At 34.9% G+C, this 19,324-nt stretch overlaps 1 protein-coding gene across 3 annotated transcripts in view; it reads left to right on the top strand.

The window, feature by feature from the left end:
* The window catches only part of LOC127947435 (synaptotagmin-7-like), a 104,748-nt gene that overhangs the window by 57,157 nt on the left and 28,267 nt on the right, over positions 1-19,324 (top strand). The window contains exons 3-4 of one of the 3 annotated variants that reach the window (XM_052544552.1): positions 11,303-11,382; positions 12,149-12,283. In XM_052544552.1, coding sequence (XP_052400512.1) covers positions 11,303-11,382; positions 12,149-12,283 — 215 coding nt within the window. Of the gene's footprint in view, positions 1-11,302; positions 11,383-12,148; positions 12,284-15,235; positions 15,339-19,324 lie in introns of those variants that run through there. The other 2 variants (XM_052544551.1, XM_052544550.1) reach the window with 2 other exon arrangements.

Genomic DNA, 19,324 nt, shown 5'->3' with positions numbered 1-19,324 from the left:
CATGGGGTCAAGCAGATTGGTATTAAGTCCTTAATGAAGTCTGCTGAGACTCAGATTGCAGTGTGTTTGTGTGAAGAGCTGTGATAATTACATCCTGTCTTGGGGTTGGAGAAGACCTCTTGTTCCGTACAATGCTTTTTGATATAACAGCAGCTTCTCCCAGCATTATTTCTCTAGTAATGAGGGGAAAAGGCATTTTGAGGAACAACTGCAGATTTTTAAAATTGATTTTATGAAAATAGAATTTTCCTTCAGAATCTGAACTGTGTTCCAATTCATATACTGTCCACCATGAGTATTGTGCGAGGCTAAAATCATAGGCTCATCTTCTGTTATTGCAGTCAGATGCAGTTGTGTAGCACACACTTCATTTTGCTGTAGAATTTCCACTTATAATTCATTATTTTAAAAACTAGAGTGCGTAATAACTGGTACTATATAGTCCTAACTGATCTCGAAAGTAGTGTAGTATGCTGATCATATACTGTATATGCAATACTGTTTTTAATTATATATGAAACAGTATGCATTACGTAATAAATATTTAGACTGTTTGATACATATTATTTCATATATGCACATTCAATCAAAGCAATACACAGATGATACAGTATGTTTGAAATGGAAAGCTAGCCTTGAACACTGCATCTATCTATTTTATGCAAATGCATTATAAAAATGGAATGGAAAGTTTTTATACATTTACATTTATTAATTTGGCAGACACTTTGGCAGAACCTTACAGTTGAGGAATACTACAAGTGATGTATCATTAAATCACAATAAACACGAGAAGTGTTCGTTATACAAGGTTTCGGTCATCGTTCAAAATAGTAAAAAGCTAGGACAGGAGGATAATAAGTGAACAGAAAATGTTAAGGCTTAGATTTTTTTACATTTATTATTATTATTGAAGGCAGTTAGATGCTCATGGAAAAGATGAGTTTTCAATTGATTCTTGAAGAAAACGTCCTTAAGAGGTTATTAGTTTCTAATATGTACACTTTAAGTACTAATATGTACCTTTAAGGTACCAAAATGCACCCTTTAGGTAATAATACAGTATTGTTCAAAATAATAGCAGTACAATGTGACTAACCAGAATAATCAAGGTTTTTCGTATATTTTTTTATTGCTACGTGGCAAACAAGTTACCAGTAGGTTCAGTAGATTCTCAGAAAACAAATGAGACCCAGCATTCATGATATGCACGCTCTTAAGGCTGTGCAATTGGGCAATTAGTTGAATTAGTTGAAAGGGGTGTGTTCAAAAAAATAGCAGTGTGGCATTCAATCACTGAGGTCATCAATTTTGTGAAGAAACAGGTGTGAATCAGGTGGCCCCTATTTAAGGATGAAGCCAACACTTGTTGAACATGCATTTGAAAGCTGAGGAAAATGGGTCGTTCAAGACATTGTTCAGAAGAACAGCGTACTTTGATTAAAAAGTTGATTAGAGAGGGGAAAACCTATAAAGAGGTGCAAAAAATGATAGGCTGTTCAGCTAAAATGATCTCCAATGCCTTAAAATGGAGAGCAAAACCAGAGAGACGTGGAAGAAAACGGAAGACAACCATCAAAATGGATAGAAGAATAACCAGAATGGCAAAGGCTCAGCCAATGATCACCTCCAGGATGATCAAAGACAGTCTGGAGTTACCTGTAAGTACTGTGACAGTTAGAAGACATCTGTGTGAAACTAATCTATTTTCAAGAATCCCCCGCAAAGTCCCTCTGTTAAAAAAAAGGCATGTGCAGAAGAGGTTACAATTTGCCAAAGAACACATCAACTGGCCTAAAGAGAAATGGAGGAACATTTTGTGGACTGATGAGAGTAAAATTGTTCTTTTTGGGTCCAAGGGCCACAGGCAGTTTGTGAGACGACCCCCAAACTCTGAATTCAAGCCACAGTACACAGTGAAGACAGTGAAGCATGGAGGTGCAAGCATCATGATATGGGCATGTTTCTCCTACTATGGTGTTGGGCCTATTTATCGCATACCAGGGATCATGGATCAGTTTGCATATGTTAAAATACTTGAAGAGGTCATGTTGCCCTATGCTGAAGAGGACATGCCCTTGAAATGGTTGTTTCAACAAGACAATGACCCAAAACACACTAGTAAACGGGCAATGTCTTGGTTCCAAACCAACAAAATTAATGTTATGGAGTGGCCAGCCCAATCTCCAGACCTTAATCCAATTGAGAACTTGTGGGGTGATATCAAAAATGCTGTTTCTGAAGCAAAACCAAGAAATGTGAATGAATTGTGGAATGTTGTTAAAGAATCATGGAGTGGAATAACAGCTGAGAGGTGCCACAAGTTGGTTGACTCCATGCCACACAGATGTCAAGCAGTTTTAAAAAACTGTGGTCATACAACTAAATATTAGTTTAGTGATTCACAGGATTGCTAAATCCCAGAAAAAAAAAAATGTTTGTACAAAATAGTTTTGAGTTTGTACAGTCAAAGGTAGACACTGCTATTTTTTTGAACACACCCCTTTCAACTAATTGCCCAATTGCACAGCCTTAAGAGCGTGCATATCATGAATGCTGGGTCTTGTTTGTTTTCTGACAATCTACTGAACCTACTGGTAACTTGTTTGCCACGTAGCAATAAAAAATATACTAAAAACCTTGATTATTCTGGTTAGTCACATTGTACTGCTATTATTTTGAACAAAACTGTACGTACCTTACGAAAGTTACCACCCCAGAGACAGCTGTTGTACCTTTATTTCTGAGAGTGTAGACAAGCACCAATGTCTTGAACTGGATGCGAGCCACGAATGGAAGCCAGTGCAGAGAGATGTGAAGCGTTGTGACATGGGCTCTCTTGGGCTTATCGAAAACTAGACGTGAATTATATGCAGAATTCTGTTTGCACATGTTAGAAGTCCAGCAGAAACATCGGAATAGTACAACCTAGAAATGTCAAGAGGCTGGATGGGAAGCTGTGTTGAATGCTCTGTTTGGAATGGTCTTATCTTTCTGTTGTATCGTAGTGCGAACCTGCATGATCGTGCTGTTTTTGCAATGTGATCTTTAAAAGTCTGATCATCAAGGATCACCACAAGATTCGTGGGTGAACTCGATGGGAGAATCATTGATTGGCCGTGTTGGATGGTAAACTGGTGCTGTACTGATGAGGTGGCTGGGACGATAAGAGGTTCTGTCTTTTCCCGGTTGAGCTGCAGGTGATGCTCTTTCATCCATAATGGGATGATGGTCAGGCAGTCTGAGATCTGAGAAGGTACGGTTGGATCATTTGGTTGAAAAGAGAGGTAGAGCGGTGTGTCATCAGCATATCAATTATAGCAAACACCATGCACCTGAATAATGGGTCCTAGTGATGTAGAGTAAATAGAGAAGAGGAGGGGTCCAAGAACTGAGCCCTGAGGAACCCCAGTGACCGGCTGATGTGATTTGGATACCTCTCCTCCCCAAGCCACCTTGAAGGACCTACCTGTGAGGTAAGACTCAAACCAGTGGAGTGCAGTTCCAGTGATGCCCAGTGATGGACAGAAGGATTTGATGATTAACAATGCAGCATATAGATCTAGGAGAATGAGAACTGAAGATTTGTACTCAGCTCTTGCAGTCCATAGCGCTTCAGTGGATATGTTTGCATGCAACCAAATAATCTGTTTGTAATCGGATTGATGGATTGAAAAACCTTCATGTAAACACCTTAATCGATCTGAATAAAATTTCGATCGGATGGAAGGGGGTATGTTATTCCTCTTCTAATACGATTGAGAGTGCACGCAAACACTCCATCAGATTGAACCACGGAACTGAAAGAACTGTGCATGTGCAACAGTGCCCATAAATTGATAAATATTAATGCACATCAACCCGATCACTTTATTTAGCGTTCATCTAAACACTAAAATCAGATTCATCAATCGCAATTAATTCAGCCCCATTGAACCAAAAATTGTGCATATAATTTTAGCCAGTGACTGACAGCAAGGCGGTTTCAGTTAAATGGCCACTTTTATATCCAGCTGTTTGTTCTGTGAGAGGAAGGAAGACACTTGGCTGAAAACAATGCATTCAAGTGAATTTGTTATGAAACAACAATTAAAATATTATATTTAGTGAAATAATAAGTGAAAGATAATATTTTTATATTAGCATATATATATATTTTTTTTTTTCTAAAATACCGTTAACTGTAAAATTGACATTATAATGATGCAAAAATTTTCAGTTTGTGTCACTTCTGGTTGATTGGTAACATTGGGAGTCTGACATCAGGCGTTAGGATACTATATTTCACTCTGCTTGTATTGTGCACCATTTTTGACAAATTTATTGTATTTTGTAACATATCCATACAGTGTAGAACACACTGCATACTCCACTTAAACAGTGTGTATTATCTGACACCCAATGAGCCCTGAGCTCTGCCTCTCTCTCCTCTGATTGGTTCTTTGCGATTGATTGAACTAGCTACTGTTCAATCAATCACTTCTTCCAGCAGTTGATGATCAATTGTGTGTATGAAGTCAGCTGAGTGTGAGTGTGTTGCTGGATGATTGTTATTGAGTCATTTATGTGCTATTAGTTTGACTGAAGTTGACATCAACACAAGCAAACGTCTCTCTCTCTCGCTTTAATCAAATGAAGTACATTAGAGCTCTACTTAAAACAACATTATATTATTATTAGTTAGGAATGTTCAGTGAACTTTGGCTTAACGTTATGTAAATATTGTGTAAATCTTAGAACAGTTTAATTTTCTTACAATTATGTTAACAAACTGTTCATATGGTGTCCTAACTTTAAGCTGAGCATGAATATTGCATGTTTTATTAAGCTAACACACACACACATAAACCAACACGCACATGTGTGCATCTCATTATGTTTAATTCAGCATGAGGCTCGTAACTAGATGTTTTTGCATTTTAAATGTAGTTTCTGAACTCACAGGTGATTAACTGATTAAATCTCTGTGCTGATCTCAGATCTATATAGAAAAGTAATTTCTTTTTAGTATCTAATAATTTTTTTATATTTAATTTCATAATTGTTTATAATTTCGTAATTGATTCCTTATAAAATATTTGTTTTTAAAGTTATTTACATATATTATTTAGAAATTTTTATGAAGTAATGTTATTTTTATTTTTATTTTTTCAGAAACTTAATATTTTATTTGTATTATTTTTTATTATTCAATCATTGTTATATTATTTGTAATAATTTATTTCACAGTTTATTTTATTAATTTTTTTCATACAATATTTTTTACATTTTTATTTTATTTTATTCTGCTGTATGTAATTGTTTTATTTTTATTTCTTTAACATTTTATTTGTAAGTAATATTTCTTTATTTTATACATATTTTATGCATATTTTTATATAGATTTTATATAATACATTTTTACTTCGTTATCTATAATTATTTTATTTAGTTTTTTCCTTAAAATTTATAGATTTAATATATAGTTTTTTTCTGTTTTATTTTATTTTAGAATGTTTTTATACATTTGATATCATTATATACATTTGCAAACATCTGGGAACTTATTTATTTATTTTTGGTCACCAATTTTATTTTTTGGGTATCTATATTAATGGTTTGGCAACGCTGTGTACTGTCACTCCAATAAAGTACAATAATACTATAAAGTTAAAATGCACGTTTGAAGCCCAAGTCAGAGAGAGATGAATAAAGTTGGAGGAGACACAGAACAGTTGAGAAGAAACTGAGAATATATGAAGATACATGACAGCTCTGTCCTCTTGAGCATCCAGCAAGAGACAGACTGAGAGAGAGAGAGAGAAGTGTGTTTGTGTCTGTTGGACTGAAGCTCTTTCTGAGTTCTTTGCCTGCAGTCATGTGTGTGTAGCAGCATTTGCATGTGTGTCTTTGCTCAGAGCTAGTCATGCTACTGAATGCACATTTCACATACACACACACACACACATACACACACTCACTCAGACCCGCGGGGATCGCTGTCACTCATTCCCCCTCCGAGCTTCACAGTTGGCGATCTGTCGCTTCCTCCACTCGTCTCAATCATCAGCGGCGTCCTCTCCTCCCTCTCTCTCAGACCCCTCCTCCTCCCACACTCTTCCTCTCTCTCGCTCCGTTTAGTTTCGCTCTCATCTCTCTCTCTGTGAAAATGTCATGATACAGTTGATGACAGATGAGTTTCCAGCTTCTTCTTCTTTGTCAACAACTGCTACTACTTACCTAGAAACTGCAACCTGTAAGTACCCAGTGTGTGTGTGTGTGAGTATTTTCAATCTCAGATATTTACAAATCACACGTTATTCTCAGTGTTTTGAAAGTAGTTGCGTTTGCATGCATTTTGAGCATTAATTGCTTATAACTAAATTTTATTTGTTTTTGCAATATATAAGGAGCGTGTATGAATTTAAATATTAATTCAGTCTTTGAGGGTGTTGTCATACATGTTTAGGGTTTTTTGATTGCTTGCTATGCTAAACATCATGTTCTTCAGCTGTACTTTTGTCTTGTTTTGTATCTTTTAAAGCATATTTACTTGAAACTCAATTGAATAAGATATTAAGAGATTTCAGAGAATTGTACATATTTGTAAAAATATTTTGTTAATATTAAAAAAATTTTTTTTTAGTATTATTGCATTTATATTTCAGAGAAATATATGCATTTTACATTATTTTTTATATATATAATTAAAACATTATTATTTTAATATATATTCTTCAGCTGTATTTTATATTGTTTTGCATTTTTTAAAAGCATATTTACTTGAAGCTCAGTTGCGTAAGATATTAACATATTTCATATTATTTTTTTTATTTTTTTTATTTTTTTTTTATTTTTAAATATATTTTTTAATATCATTAAATTTAAATTTTAGAGAAATGTATGCATCTTAAATTGTTATTTATATATAAATATTTATTTTTTATTACTTTCAGTACCTGCAAATATTTATAACCATCATATATAAGCATTATTTTAATTTAACTGTATTTCTTATTTGCAGTATATATAAGCAACATGCATGTGTTTGAATATATAATCAGTCTTTGAGGGCATCTCAAAACTCATGTCGTACATGTTTAGTCTTTTATGTCTTATCATGCATTTCTGTGTCGCTCTTACATGCTGCTTAAAGGCCCATTTTTAATTAGCGTATTGATTTTAGTGTGCTTTAAATTGCTAATTAGTATTTTGCTTCAAGGTGAATCACAGAGTATTATCTTTATAGAGAAGTAGCATGGTTTTACCATGTTCTTTGGACACTGATGGTAAACCTACTGTGTTTAAATACCACATCAGTTTATTATAAAGCTGAAAGTGAAGCATGACAGATAGAGACATGCTACATATAAGCCATAACATGAGCGTATACATGTCTGTATTTGCACGTGTGCTCAGTCTTTGTCGTGGTTCACGCATCACGGCTCATTACGTGTTTGTAAGTGGCTCTGAACATGTCCGTGCATGTCCTGGATGTGTCTTAAGTGTCTCTTTTAATTGGTTTATTGATCCATGTGCTCTAAGTTGAGTGTTGGATTGTGTTTGAAGGTGAACTTGTGTTACTGTGGTGTGGGGATAATTGATAGCATGGTGCTTTTGGCTACAGCTTTTACTGTGTGCTTTATCATGGGATTCTCTGAAGATCCATAGACTGCAATGGAAAATAAAACGCTGGAACGAGCTTTTATTTGGTGTGTTGGTCCGGTGCATATACATATTTTTTTTGTATTATTTTATAATGTTTCATTTTTATTAAATTATAAAAAATAAAAAAAATATATCATTAAAAATCATGTTGCTCCGGCTAATTTGTAAAGTTAAATAAAACAAAAACAGTCATTGCTTCTCTCAAAAATTAACCAAATGTTTGATTCTCATAGTCGTAAGACAGGGCTTTCATTCCTACAGACACTATTATGTGTGTTCTGATTTTTTCCATTCATTTTTTATGAGCATCCAGTCTTCTACTCCTCATATATTCTCTAGGGTTAGTCAGTAGTAATTATAATGTGTGTGTGTGTGTGTGTGTGTGTCGCTGCTGTCCCCTCCGGCTGGCTGACTCATGTGTGTGTAGTTGTGTGTGCTGTGCACATCTGGGTGATTCTTCGACTGTCCTTTTATGTTTAAATCAGTGTATCAGACTGAGATCGACTGAGATGTTTGGAAGATGACCAGCTTTTCATTACCGTTAGCTTTACATACGATGGTCAGGATGATTGATCAGGACTAACTCAAGATGGTCAAAGATGGTTAGAGTTGGGACACCAGCTTGGATCAGCAAGAAGACGGCTTTAAAGTCAACATGAAGAGGAGCAAGATGTGTAAATATTATACAAATTAAACAATATATAAAAAAGATCACATATAAACTATTTTATTATAAAAACCAAGTAAATAATAATAAAAATAATAGTAATAAAATGAATGCTATAAAATATATTTATTAAATAATTTGTATTATTTTTTATTATATATGAAATTGTTTTATTATTATTATTATTATTGTTATATAAAAAGTAGTATTCAATTAAAAAAATATATATTTTTAAATAAGTCTTATTTTCACCGAGGCTGTATTTGTTTGATCAAATATAAAAAGACTGAATACATTATTTTTTTTTATTATAACATTTTCTGTGGAAACTCATTTTTTATTCTGGATTCTTTAATGCACAGAAAATCTCTTTCTCAACATAATAAATACATTTACTGCCAATTTCAATCAATTTAATTCTTTCTTGCTGAAGAATAAGAAAAGTATTAATTTCTTAAAAATAATATTTCACTTTTTAAAATATTCAGTAATGTTCTGTATATACAGAATATTAAAAAAAAATTGATTTTGTAAATAATGGATTTTGAAAAAAAAAAGTTTCAATTATGTAAAAATGTATTTAAATTGTTATTATTAAAACAAATTACAATTATGAAATGTTCATAATTATTTTCTTTTTTAATTTTAATCAGAATTTCTACAATTTCTTTTTTTTTTTTTTTTACAAAAATTAAATATGTCCGATATAAATTATTATTGCAACAAAGGAAGATAATGAAACTACCATAAAAATATTTTAAATAATGATGAATTGGTACACATTATATAGTTCACTGATGTGAAACAATATTCAGTCAGGACTTTTATTTGTTTGTTTGTTGCATCCAGAAAAAGAGTTTGTCCTTGCTCAGGGAGTTTCCTGTAGCCTCGCAGCCCTCGACCAATCGCTGACCACGATTAGGCAGCGTGTCAAGCTCCTGTCCCTTCGCTGCACGCTCCTCTCGGCCAGCGCTAATGATACCCCTGACCTCTGACCCCATGATCTGCCCCGTGCCTCTGGCAGAACAAGCCGAACTAGAGCCAGAACCGCAGTCATCTCCTCAGACGACGGCCGACGGGAGCGCGGGGGACGAGATGGGATGAGACAGCGAGCGCTGCTGCGGGACACATCTCGCTTTGAGGAGTTTTAACTTTGCCAAACCTGACACCGCGTCAACCGCGCAGATGGGACGAGAGGAAAATGACGGACTGTACCTGTGTTTATTTTTCAGAGCAGATTTTGTTCTCATTTCTTTGTGGTTTTGAGACTTTTAGATACGCTGATGAGATGCTCCTAAAATACTTTCGTAATTGTGTTGCATCACTATAATAGCTGTACTGCTTCTATATCAAAAAAATTATCACGATAAAAATCTTAATATCATTCGATATCGATAATTATCACGATATATTTCACTTTTTTTTTTTTACGTTTAAAGGCAGAATTTTGCTCCTAAGTGAAAGTCGTAGAAGCCAGAGTAAATTATTCAGACTGTTTTGAGTTTATTATTAACCATTGGTTTTCCGTCGTAGCATACATTAAAGTCATGAGATTCAGAGTTAAAACCACACATATTGCAAAGTAAAAATGTGGTTTCTAAATACATTTAGTATAAATGCACAAATGCAGATGATGTTGAGATGATGAGGTGAAATATATGAGGACAGACTAAACTATGTCTTCAAGTCTCATAAAATGATAATGCATTGCAAAGAGAGAAATGCAGAAGCCTCTCGGCATTATATGAATCTCACCCCCATACTTTGGTAATAACTCTCAAACTCCTCTGCTATTCATATTATCTCAGAGACCGTCAGATACAAAGATACACATTAAGAAAGAAAGAAAACTCCTTTTGAAATCTGAATGCCGCAAAACATGTCTTTTTCTTAATCAAACCTGATGAGAACCAGTTTAAGATGAACCAGGAAAGAATAGAGAAGCTGAAATCAAATAAAACTAAAACATAAAATAGATACAATATTTTATATGTAATTATTATATTTTATTATGTATGTACAAATAGACAAATATATATATAATAAATAAAATAATAAAAATAATAAAATAAATCATTAATAATAAAAATTGAAATGCTGTCATAGGAACTAAACTAAATTAATTATTAAAATGCAAAATATATATATATAAAAAATCAAATAAAAATGACAAATGCACATAACAAAATTACTAAGATAAAATAAAATAAATAATAAATAATAGTTAAAATAAAATTCTAAATATCAATAAATAGTATAATAATTTATTAAAACAATTTAGATTCCCCGTTTGAATACTTTATGGGTAATTTTTCACTTGCAAGTAACTAAAGTAAGACAAAACCTTCTTTACTGTATCTATAAAACAGTATGGAGGAATCAGTAGAAGGTACATTTTCAGATATATTTTTTTAAATGTATGAATTTATTTATTTTTCAAATTAAAACACATTAAATGCACATGAATTTTTTTCTGTTCGCTCTTCTTTTTGCAACTGTTTTTAATCATCACATATACACGGTAAAGTCATGTTATCTGTTGGTTGTGCTTGAGAATAAATATAAGAAGCTGTTACCATGTGGCATTCACAAAGAAATAACATGCATCATGCAAAAGTTGACAACATAACTTCTGTAACTCATAACATTAAACCTGAATGTGGGCTGTGTCTCAAACCTCGTGTAACGTGTGGTTTATAGAGCAGAGAGGCGGACAGCACTGACGTCTATGAAGGGTTTCCACATCTCCACCTACTCCTCTGAAGACACTCTCTGTCATTCTGTCTCTCCCACACACTCCCGAAACCTAAATTGGCTATTTCCATCTAAATATGAGGCTTGTGTGCGATGACTAAGGACCGACCGTGTGATTTGAGCAGTCAGAACGAAGCATCAGGGAGGAGAGCGGGAACAGAAGTTGGAGGCGGAGCTTGTGATCAATTAGGAGACTGGGAATGAACTTCCTTTATCCTTCTCTCTGTCTTTCAGGGGAAGAGGAATAAACCAGGAGTGGAGTCCGTCAGTTCTCCCGATTCAGGAAGAGGAAGAGGAGAGAAAAAAGCCATCAAGTAGGTGCAGGGACATTTGTTTCGTTTTTGTTAATCGGTCCATCAGAGTAAGCAAGAAAGTCTCGAAAATGTGTTTAAAATGACCATTGTTTTAATTCATTTAGATGCTAATGTGCCTTACCTAGATGCATATGATGTAAAAAGTGTTATTAAGAAATAAAATGTAATATTTTTTGCATTGCATTGCTGTGTTTGCGGGACGGTTATTCTCAGGGACGAATGCGCTGGTAAAAGTTGGTGTGATGTCGCGCATTTGTTGTGTGCTAATGATTACTTTGGATTTGAAGCTTGCAGGTGCTTCTGGAAAAGGTATTTCTTCACTGAAAATGGCTTTTTTTTAAAAGCTGTTGTTGAAATTATAACTTGATGAGATCTTTTCCCCAATATCAGGTTCCTCTGAGCCTTCATGTTTCTCTCCACCCTTGATATTTATTTATTTTTCACCAAAAAGAGCATCTAATGTTGGTTTTATGATGTTTAATAATGTATTTTTGTTCAAGTGTGATGATCTCTCTCTTTCTCTCCTGATTTTGATCAGTCTGATGAATGCACAGTATAATCTGGCTGCTTTATGGATGCATTCGCTCTGTTTTTATTTCCCTTTTTGCTCGTAACACTGTCTGTGCACCGTGGCGTATTCCCCTCCTCTTCCTTTTTTAACCACTTCTTGTCCCGGATAAGGAGACGCCCGGAGACCGTCTGTGTGTAGACTGATGGAGGAAAGATGGCTGATGCTCTACTGACATGTATGTGTGTGTCTCTTCAGTGATTTAGACAGAGACTTTTGGAATAACAATGACAGCAGTTCAGTACAGCAGCGCTGGAGCTCATACCCGCCCAAGGAGTTTGTACTAAACATTTCTCCCTATGCCCCTTACGGAGATCCACGCCTCACACTCAAGTGAGTAAGAGTAAGAGACACCGCTCACAGCAAACCCTCCGCAGTCACACCCTTCATCTGTGTTACCAGACCTTTAACTAGTCTAGAGCCGCCCACTTAGACAGGAAACCACTGTCTGACTGACATATAAAGTGAGCAAGCATTGTTTGCTTTGTTTTTTACGTGCCGTTTATGTGCAAAAGCCGGAATAGGTTTTCCTAAAAATGCTTCATATGGTCTATAACATGAATATTGCATTTTAGTTTTGTTTACAGAAATGAATGAGAAGCAAATTAAAAACTATACATCTTTTTTTTTTTTTTTTTTTGCTGATGCAGAGAAATAACTTTCATCCGTTTGCATCTAATTATGTTTTGGTGTGCAGTGAGTTATAGATAAATATACTTATTTTTATATGAATTATAAAGCATCAATTATATATAATTAAGATATTTAAATATTTTATCTTTCCTTAAATCAAATTATATTTTAAGCTATAATATATTAAAATGTATTATTTATTATATTTATTAAACGTAAACATATTTATTTATTATATATATATTTTATTTATAATAAATATATATATATACATACAGATTAAGCTATTACAGTATTTATTAAAATTTTGAATTTATTTTTTTTATATATTTTCCATTTTCATTTTAGTTCGTTATGTGCTATTGTCACTTGATACATTTTTATTTCTATTTAGATTTTAGTACCTAATTTTCTTTTATATTTCATATGTTTTATTTATTTATTATAATTTCCTTCACATATTCATTTGGATATTGTTTAAGTTAAAGTTTTTCATAGAGTATTTATATACATTTTTTATTTCAGCTTTATCTCAGTTAACATAAATGATTTTTAATTGTTTGAATGGTATCGGCTCCCCTAGTGACACCAAGCGGAATTACAATCAGCTGATTTATTTGTGCGGCGTCGCTCGTATTGCGGAAATTGCACATTTCGTGTTTAAGCTCGCAATATGAATGAAAGTCATTATGCAGATTTTATTCTTTAATGCCAGATTGACGTAAGGGACATTATTAATGTATGGCACGGTTATAGCCAGATATATAAATTCCACACCAGATGTGATATTCTTCTTCAAATCCATTAAGTTTTACCAAAAGTGCAAAAATTGGACATTACAGATCCCTCACTCCCCAAAGCCCTGCTTTCTCTTCTTAGCTTATTCCCTTAACCCTTTCACCCCCCCCCCCACCCACCTTCAGGTGTCCAGCAAACAGCAACAATAACAGTAAACAAACAAACAAACCCTGCATCAGTGGTGTTTATCCCTCCTTGTCGTTGAGGGTTGACCGTTACAGTTTCACATTGTTTTGACACACTGTTGTTTTGGCTCTGTGCTCTCTGCCTCTCACCTTCCTCGGGCTCAATGTGTCCCTCTCACCTTCCTGATTCTTCAGCGGTAAACCCTCGCCGGCCTAATCCAGACAGGTTTCACCCACCTCTTCCCATAAAGAGCGAAAGGGTTTAAACACGCTTGTCCATCAAAGCATCCAGCAGCAGATGCACAGAGGGGGTCAGATGGGGCGGCTCGTCCAGAAAATGAAAAATGAAATTAACATGTTAGCTGCGGAGGCTCAGGTGATTCAATTTTCCCGGCTCTCGACCGGTGAGCACCTGCTGGATTTAACGGTGTGGGGTGTTTGCAGACCGCTGCACTGAAGCTCTGCTATATGAGGACACAGATTGAAACAAAACCGACCTGGAACAGACAATTTGTAGCATTTAATCTTGATTTATCCTTTAGAGCCTCTTTATATCTATATATTAAAACAGTTCATATATCAATTATATTGTGATCCTTTTTGTAACAATAACTTATTTGATTGTATTTCCGGATGCATAATATATTTTGGCTAATATTAGAGATTTAAAAAAATATATTTTTGTATTATAAATTAAAATTTAAATATTTATTATTAGCTGCTTTTGTATATTTAATCATGCAAACTCATTTCACCTTTTTCACTTTGTCTTCATTGTCTAACATTATTAATTATACTAATAATTTAGTAATTAAAATCTAATCTCTAGCAAATCTTAAAATTAATAACCATTTTTCCTACTGTACATAATAATGTTGCGATGCATACATTTACTTGTAGCATTCAAAACAGTCGATTATAATTATACAACCTAATATAGGGCCATAACATGAAAATAAATATTGTGATATTGTTGTCTGCCGAAAGGTGCATCCCTGGTAAATATAAAAAAATAAGAAAACAATTGCTCTTAGTTTATTCTATGGCTTTTTTTTTTTTTTTTTTTTACATGCTTTTGGAGCCGATATTTTTAAGAGTGTATAGTGGGAAAACTTTATTTAGATGCTTAAAATTTAAAAAAAAAAATGTTTCTTCTCCACTCTTAAAAATAAAGATTCCAAAAGTGTTTGTATTCCACAGAAAAAAAGATTCCATGTTCCATGGATGTTAAAGGCGCTTCACGGAACCTTCGATGCCCATAAAGAACCCTTAAAAATAAAAGGTTCTTTATTGGCTTCTATGGTTTCATGCAGAACCTTTAACATCTATCCAACCATTCCATTGCACAAAGGTACTTCAGATTATTAAATAATTAATAAAAATGGTTCTTTTAAGGACTGTTCACTTAAATGTGAAATGATGTGAAATTGAGAAATGATAAAACTAGTCTCTGTTGCGCCCCCTAGAGGAGAATCTGCACTTGGTGAATCCCAGGGTGACTTGTGTTAGCAGGTAGTCGTGTAGTTCGCTGTGAGGTCACACATGCAACACTCTCATGGGAGAAATGATAATTATCCAAACCTGTAACCATTTCTTCTCTCCCAATGTTTGTCTTTTTCCTTTTCTCTCGTTCCTTCCGGCTCTCTTTCTGGCGGCTCCCTCAGTGGGACGGTGCCCAGGGGCCAGAAAGGGGCCATGGGGGGTGGATTGGGGGACGGAGGGGGGCCGTCACGCAGCGACAGCGTGAGGAGCATGATGACGGGAGGCATTAAAGCCGGCAGATGGCAGACGGTACAAAGCCGCCTGCATTCAGGAGACTTCAAGAACGGCAAGTGAGTCGAGCCCACAGGGGACGAGAAAGAGAGATGTGATGTGTGTGTGTGTGAGATGTTTAAGAAAGTAAAAAATGCCTTTGTGTGGGTCTGCGCTGTGCTGAGATTTAAGGCCGCCCTGCAGTCTAATAATAGCAGGATCCGTACGTCTGACTCACACACACTTAGAAACACTCACGAAGCGGCGATAGCTCATTTCAGTCCATTATAAAACACAGCAGCCACAGCAATGACTCAAAAGGCGGCATAACTGGTGATATCATGCACCTGATTCAGTCTGCAAATACGATATGAGATGGATAATAAATATAATCTGAAAGCCGAAGGCTCTTGTATCGGCCTAAAGGGGGTTATTTTGCGATAAAGACCGGCTGATTGAACAATCTGGCGTATTATACGGCAAACAAATGGACGGGAAATATCAATGTTTTATTGAGTTTTAAGAAGATATTCATATTTTCTCAGCGGTTTTCATAATAATAAATGTTTCTGTGACACTGAATACTGTAAAATCCAGCTTTACTTCAAAGAAATGTATAACATTTTACAGTATATTACAATAGAAAACAGTAATTTTTCTATTATATGTTATTATACGTATTTTTGTTAATGTTAGATTTAGATCATATTTCACAATATTACGTTCGTTTGTTTGTTTTTTTGATGAAATCTTGATATTGTTGTATTTTGGAAGGAGTAAGAATCTACATTATGATACTTGAAGCTCACATCCATCATACGCACAGTATATTCGACTGCTGAAAGTCCCATGTTACTATAATTGAGAGTTAATCAGAATCAAGTATTCCAGTAAGCTGTAATAAACTGATGAGAAAATGTTATGTTGCAATGACAGATTTCCATCATTTGAGTTTCTGAACATCAGATATTTCAAAGCTGTCAGCACACGGTTAAAGTTTTATAGAAGCCGTTTCAGAGAGATGAGTGATAGCTGGAGGATATTAAACACAAATTTTCCATCTTTAATCGCTGGCAAGTGAAACCGTGTCGCACAAAATATTAATGCACTAAACGTCCCATAAACAAGCTTAATATTTCAGTGAATCGTAATCTGTCAGCAGTGTGAAGCAAAAGGCTGGGAGTGGAGGAAATATTATAATTTGGGAGAAACCAGACAGTTTTACAAAACAAAGCTGTGGCCCTTTCCTAAATGATCCACTCATGCTGACTTTTGCATGTGTCCATGAAGTCCACGAGACCACAGCGTGTCCCTCTGTAGCAGTAGATTTAGGAGGGGTTTTATGAGCACCATGATCATTTTTCTCTTTTAAGTGAGGACAGCAAAGGCTGAGGTCGGCATTTGAGACATGGCCTACATAAACAACGATCCAAAAAACATGACTGGACATACACGGACTCAAGAAAACAACAAGGACAACTGTGAATAAAGCTTTTACAGTGTAACTAAAAGCTGCATATTTAAAGTCGAAAAGAAATGCCTTTTTTGACCTGTTTTCCTACCCTTCAATTTTAGCATATATTTTAAGATTTACAAGAAATATATATATTTTTTTATATTTCAAAAACATATCTAATTAATCCATTTAGTTTACAGCACAGTTTGTCTTTATATTATATATATATATATATATATATATATATATATATATATATATATATACAGTATTTGGTCCACTTTTGTTTATTGTACATCTTAATACATTTATATTGTCTATTTATTGCAACGTGGTCTTTAATGGTTTAAAAATACATTCTTTAATATTTGAAGAGCATTTAATGAAGCCATGCTTAATGTATTGTAAATATATTTCACAATATATTTTTGTATATTATTGGCAATATAAATAAATTTATACTGCCTACATATATTTTACAAGAAGAAAAAACTATTATTTTATGATTTGAAATGTATTTTCTTGGCCCTTAAAGTACATCATGTAATGCATGTTTTAAAAGTTTAAAATAAATGTATTTTATATATTTATTTATTTCCATATTAGTTATTTTATCCATCAGATTTGTGAACAGGAATGTGAAAAACAGCTATTAAATAACAGAATTTAATCAACTGTGCAAAATAATACTAGCAACACACTTAGCAAGTAAGTTAGGATAATTTTGATTTCATGTTGACTATAACAAGACTAATTATTAAAACACACCAAGAGAATAAATAAATGAGATAGACGAGACATGAATGAGGAACCAGACCTCCGAAACACAACCCCACCAAAGCAAAACAAACCTAGAGCTGCAAGTGTTGCACACACATACACACAGGGGGCTCAATTTAAGTTTTCTTCACACCCTTCGCTATCACCTCCTCTCCTCCAGCACCTCACATATTCTCTCTTCATCTCACATCTCTCTTCTCACACTCCATCCAAACCACCAGTCCTCGTTCTTCTCTCGTTCTCTCTCTCAACACGCCCTCCATTTTTCTCCGTCAGTAATTGGATTCTATTTTCAGGCAGCTATATGTGTCTGTCTCTTGTGTTTGTGTCTCACACCCCTTTTTTATGGTCCCTCTCTTCCTCTGTCTATCTTTCTTGCCTACATCTTGTTCTCCACTATACTTTTTTTTGCCCCCTGGTGTCTGTCTGGCAACTACCTACGGGCAACTACCTGTAGACCCATGCCAACACATTAATGTCACCATGAAATTAAATTTGGCCCTGTTTATTTAATTAATACATGTTCCTGCTTCTACTGTAAAGGATGATATATGTATATATAATGATACATATATACTGAATATTGTTTTAGACTACTGTTGCATGTAATACAGGTTAAGGGTTAGTACCAAGTTATTACCCAATTATTGTAATTAGTATAATACAGTAAGTACATAGTATGCACACTTGGAACAGCACTGTAAAATAAAGCACTTAAGGTTTCATGTAGAAAGCATTAATTACACACTTTATGTGCATCCTTTGCTCTTCATTACGTGGCAGATCCATTAAAAATATCTTCTGTGAAGTGAAAGTGAGAAATTCTCAAATGTGTCTGTGTTTTGCGACCAAAATCACTTGTGCGAGACATTTTTTTGAAGACAGCTTTTTCTCATTAAATATCCCGTTTCATATAAAAGCATGTCACATTACAGAATTAAAATGGGATGTCAATGCCTTTTCATGCTGATTTTAATATCAGGATGGTTTTCCTCCACTGGAGCAAGTTTATGTATGTCCCATAAACTGTGTATTAAATTCAGCTTTAAAAAACTTCTTTAAATTGTTCACTGACAGGCACTGTCAGAATAAAAATAGCAAAAAATGTTATCTTTAGGGGTACATCAACTTGACATGTGTCACCTATCTTGTAGTCTTATGTAATAGTATTAACCTAAGGGTAAATAAAGTTCAAAGATATCCCTGTTAGGAAAGGGTGCCAAAATCTGCCCTTAGAGTTCAGCTCTAACTTGCCCCAATACACCTAGCTTGAGTTTCTAGTATGCCTTAACAGTGGCCCTCCAGGAGCAGTACCTTGCTTTAAGAAGTTGTTGTACCCTAAAGGTACAGTCTTTGCACATTTTGTCTGAGAGTTTGGGACTGCTGGGATTGGACAGAATAGCCAGAGGGTTTTTACAGGAATCATGTTTGCAGCTCAGGTGAAACTCTTAGTGAAGTTTCCGAGGTGAATTTGACACAGTTTTGAGATCAGATTGAAACAGGGCTAATGAGAGAAACAGAGGGATGTAATCGCGAAGGGAGGGGAGGAGAGGACAGAAGAATGACGGATGAGCCAGAGTAGTTGGTTGGCTGCTGAACGGACACAGGGGACCGTGGTGTTACTTAAAACGAGAGTCGCAAGTAACCACGGGCAAAGTTAAGAGGAGAAAGGGAGGAGAAGGATGCGTGAAGATTAGATAGAGATGGGAGGCTCTCAACAGACCAAAAAACAGTCTCCTGGAAGAACGGGTGGTGGGCGACTGACGCCACACACGCCGCGGCACACACATGCGCACGGTCGTTCAGGGCAGACCCGACACACGCCGCGAT

The sequence above is a fragment of the Carassius gibelio genome, chromosome A25 (genome assembly GCF_023724105.1).
Source record: "Carassius gibelio isolate Cgi1373 ecotype wild population from Czech Republic chromosome A25, carGib1.2-hapl.c, whole genome shotgun sequence".
Lineage (NCBI taxonomy): Eukaryota > Metazoa > Chordata > Actinopteri > Cypriniformes > Cyprinidae > Carassius > Carassius gibelio.
The sequence above is the reverse complement of the archived record's forward strand: the minus strand, read 5'-3'. Positions and strand labels throughout refer to the sequence as shown.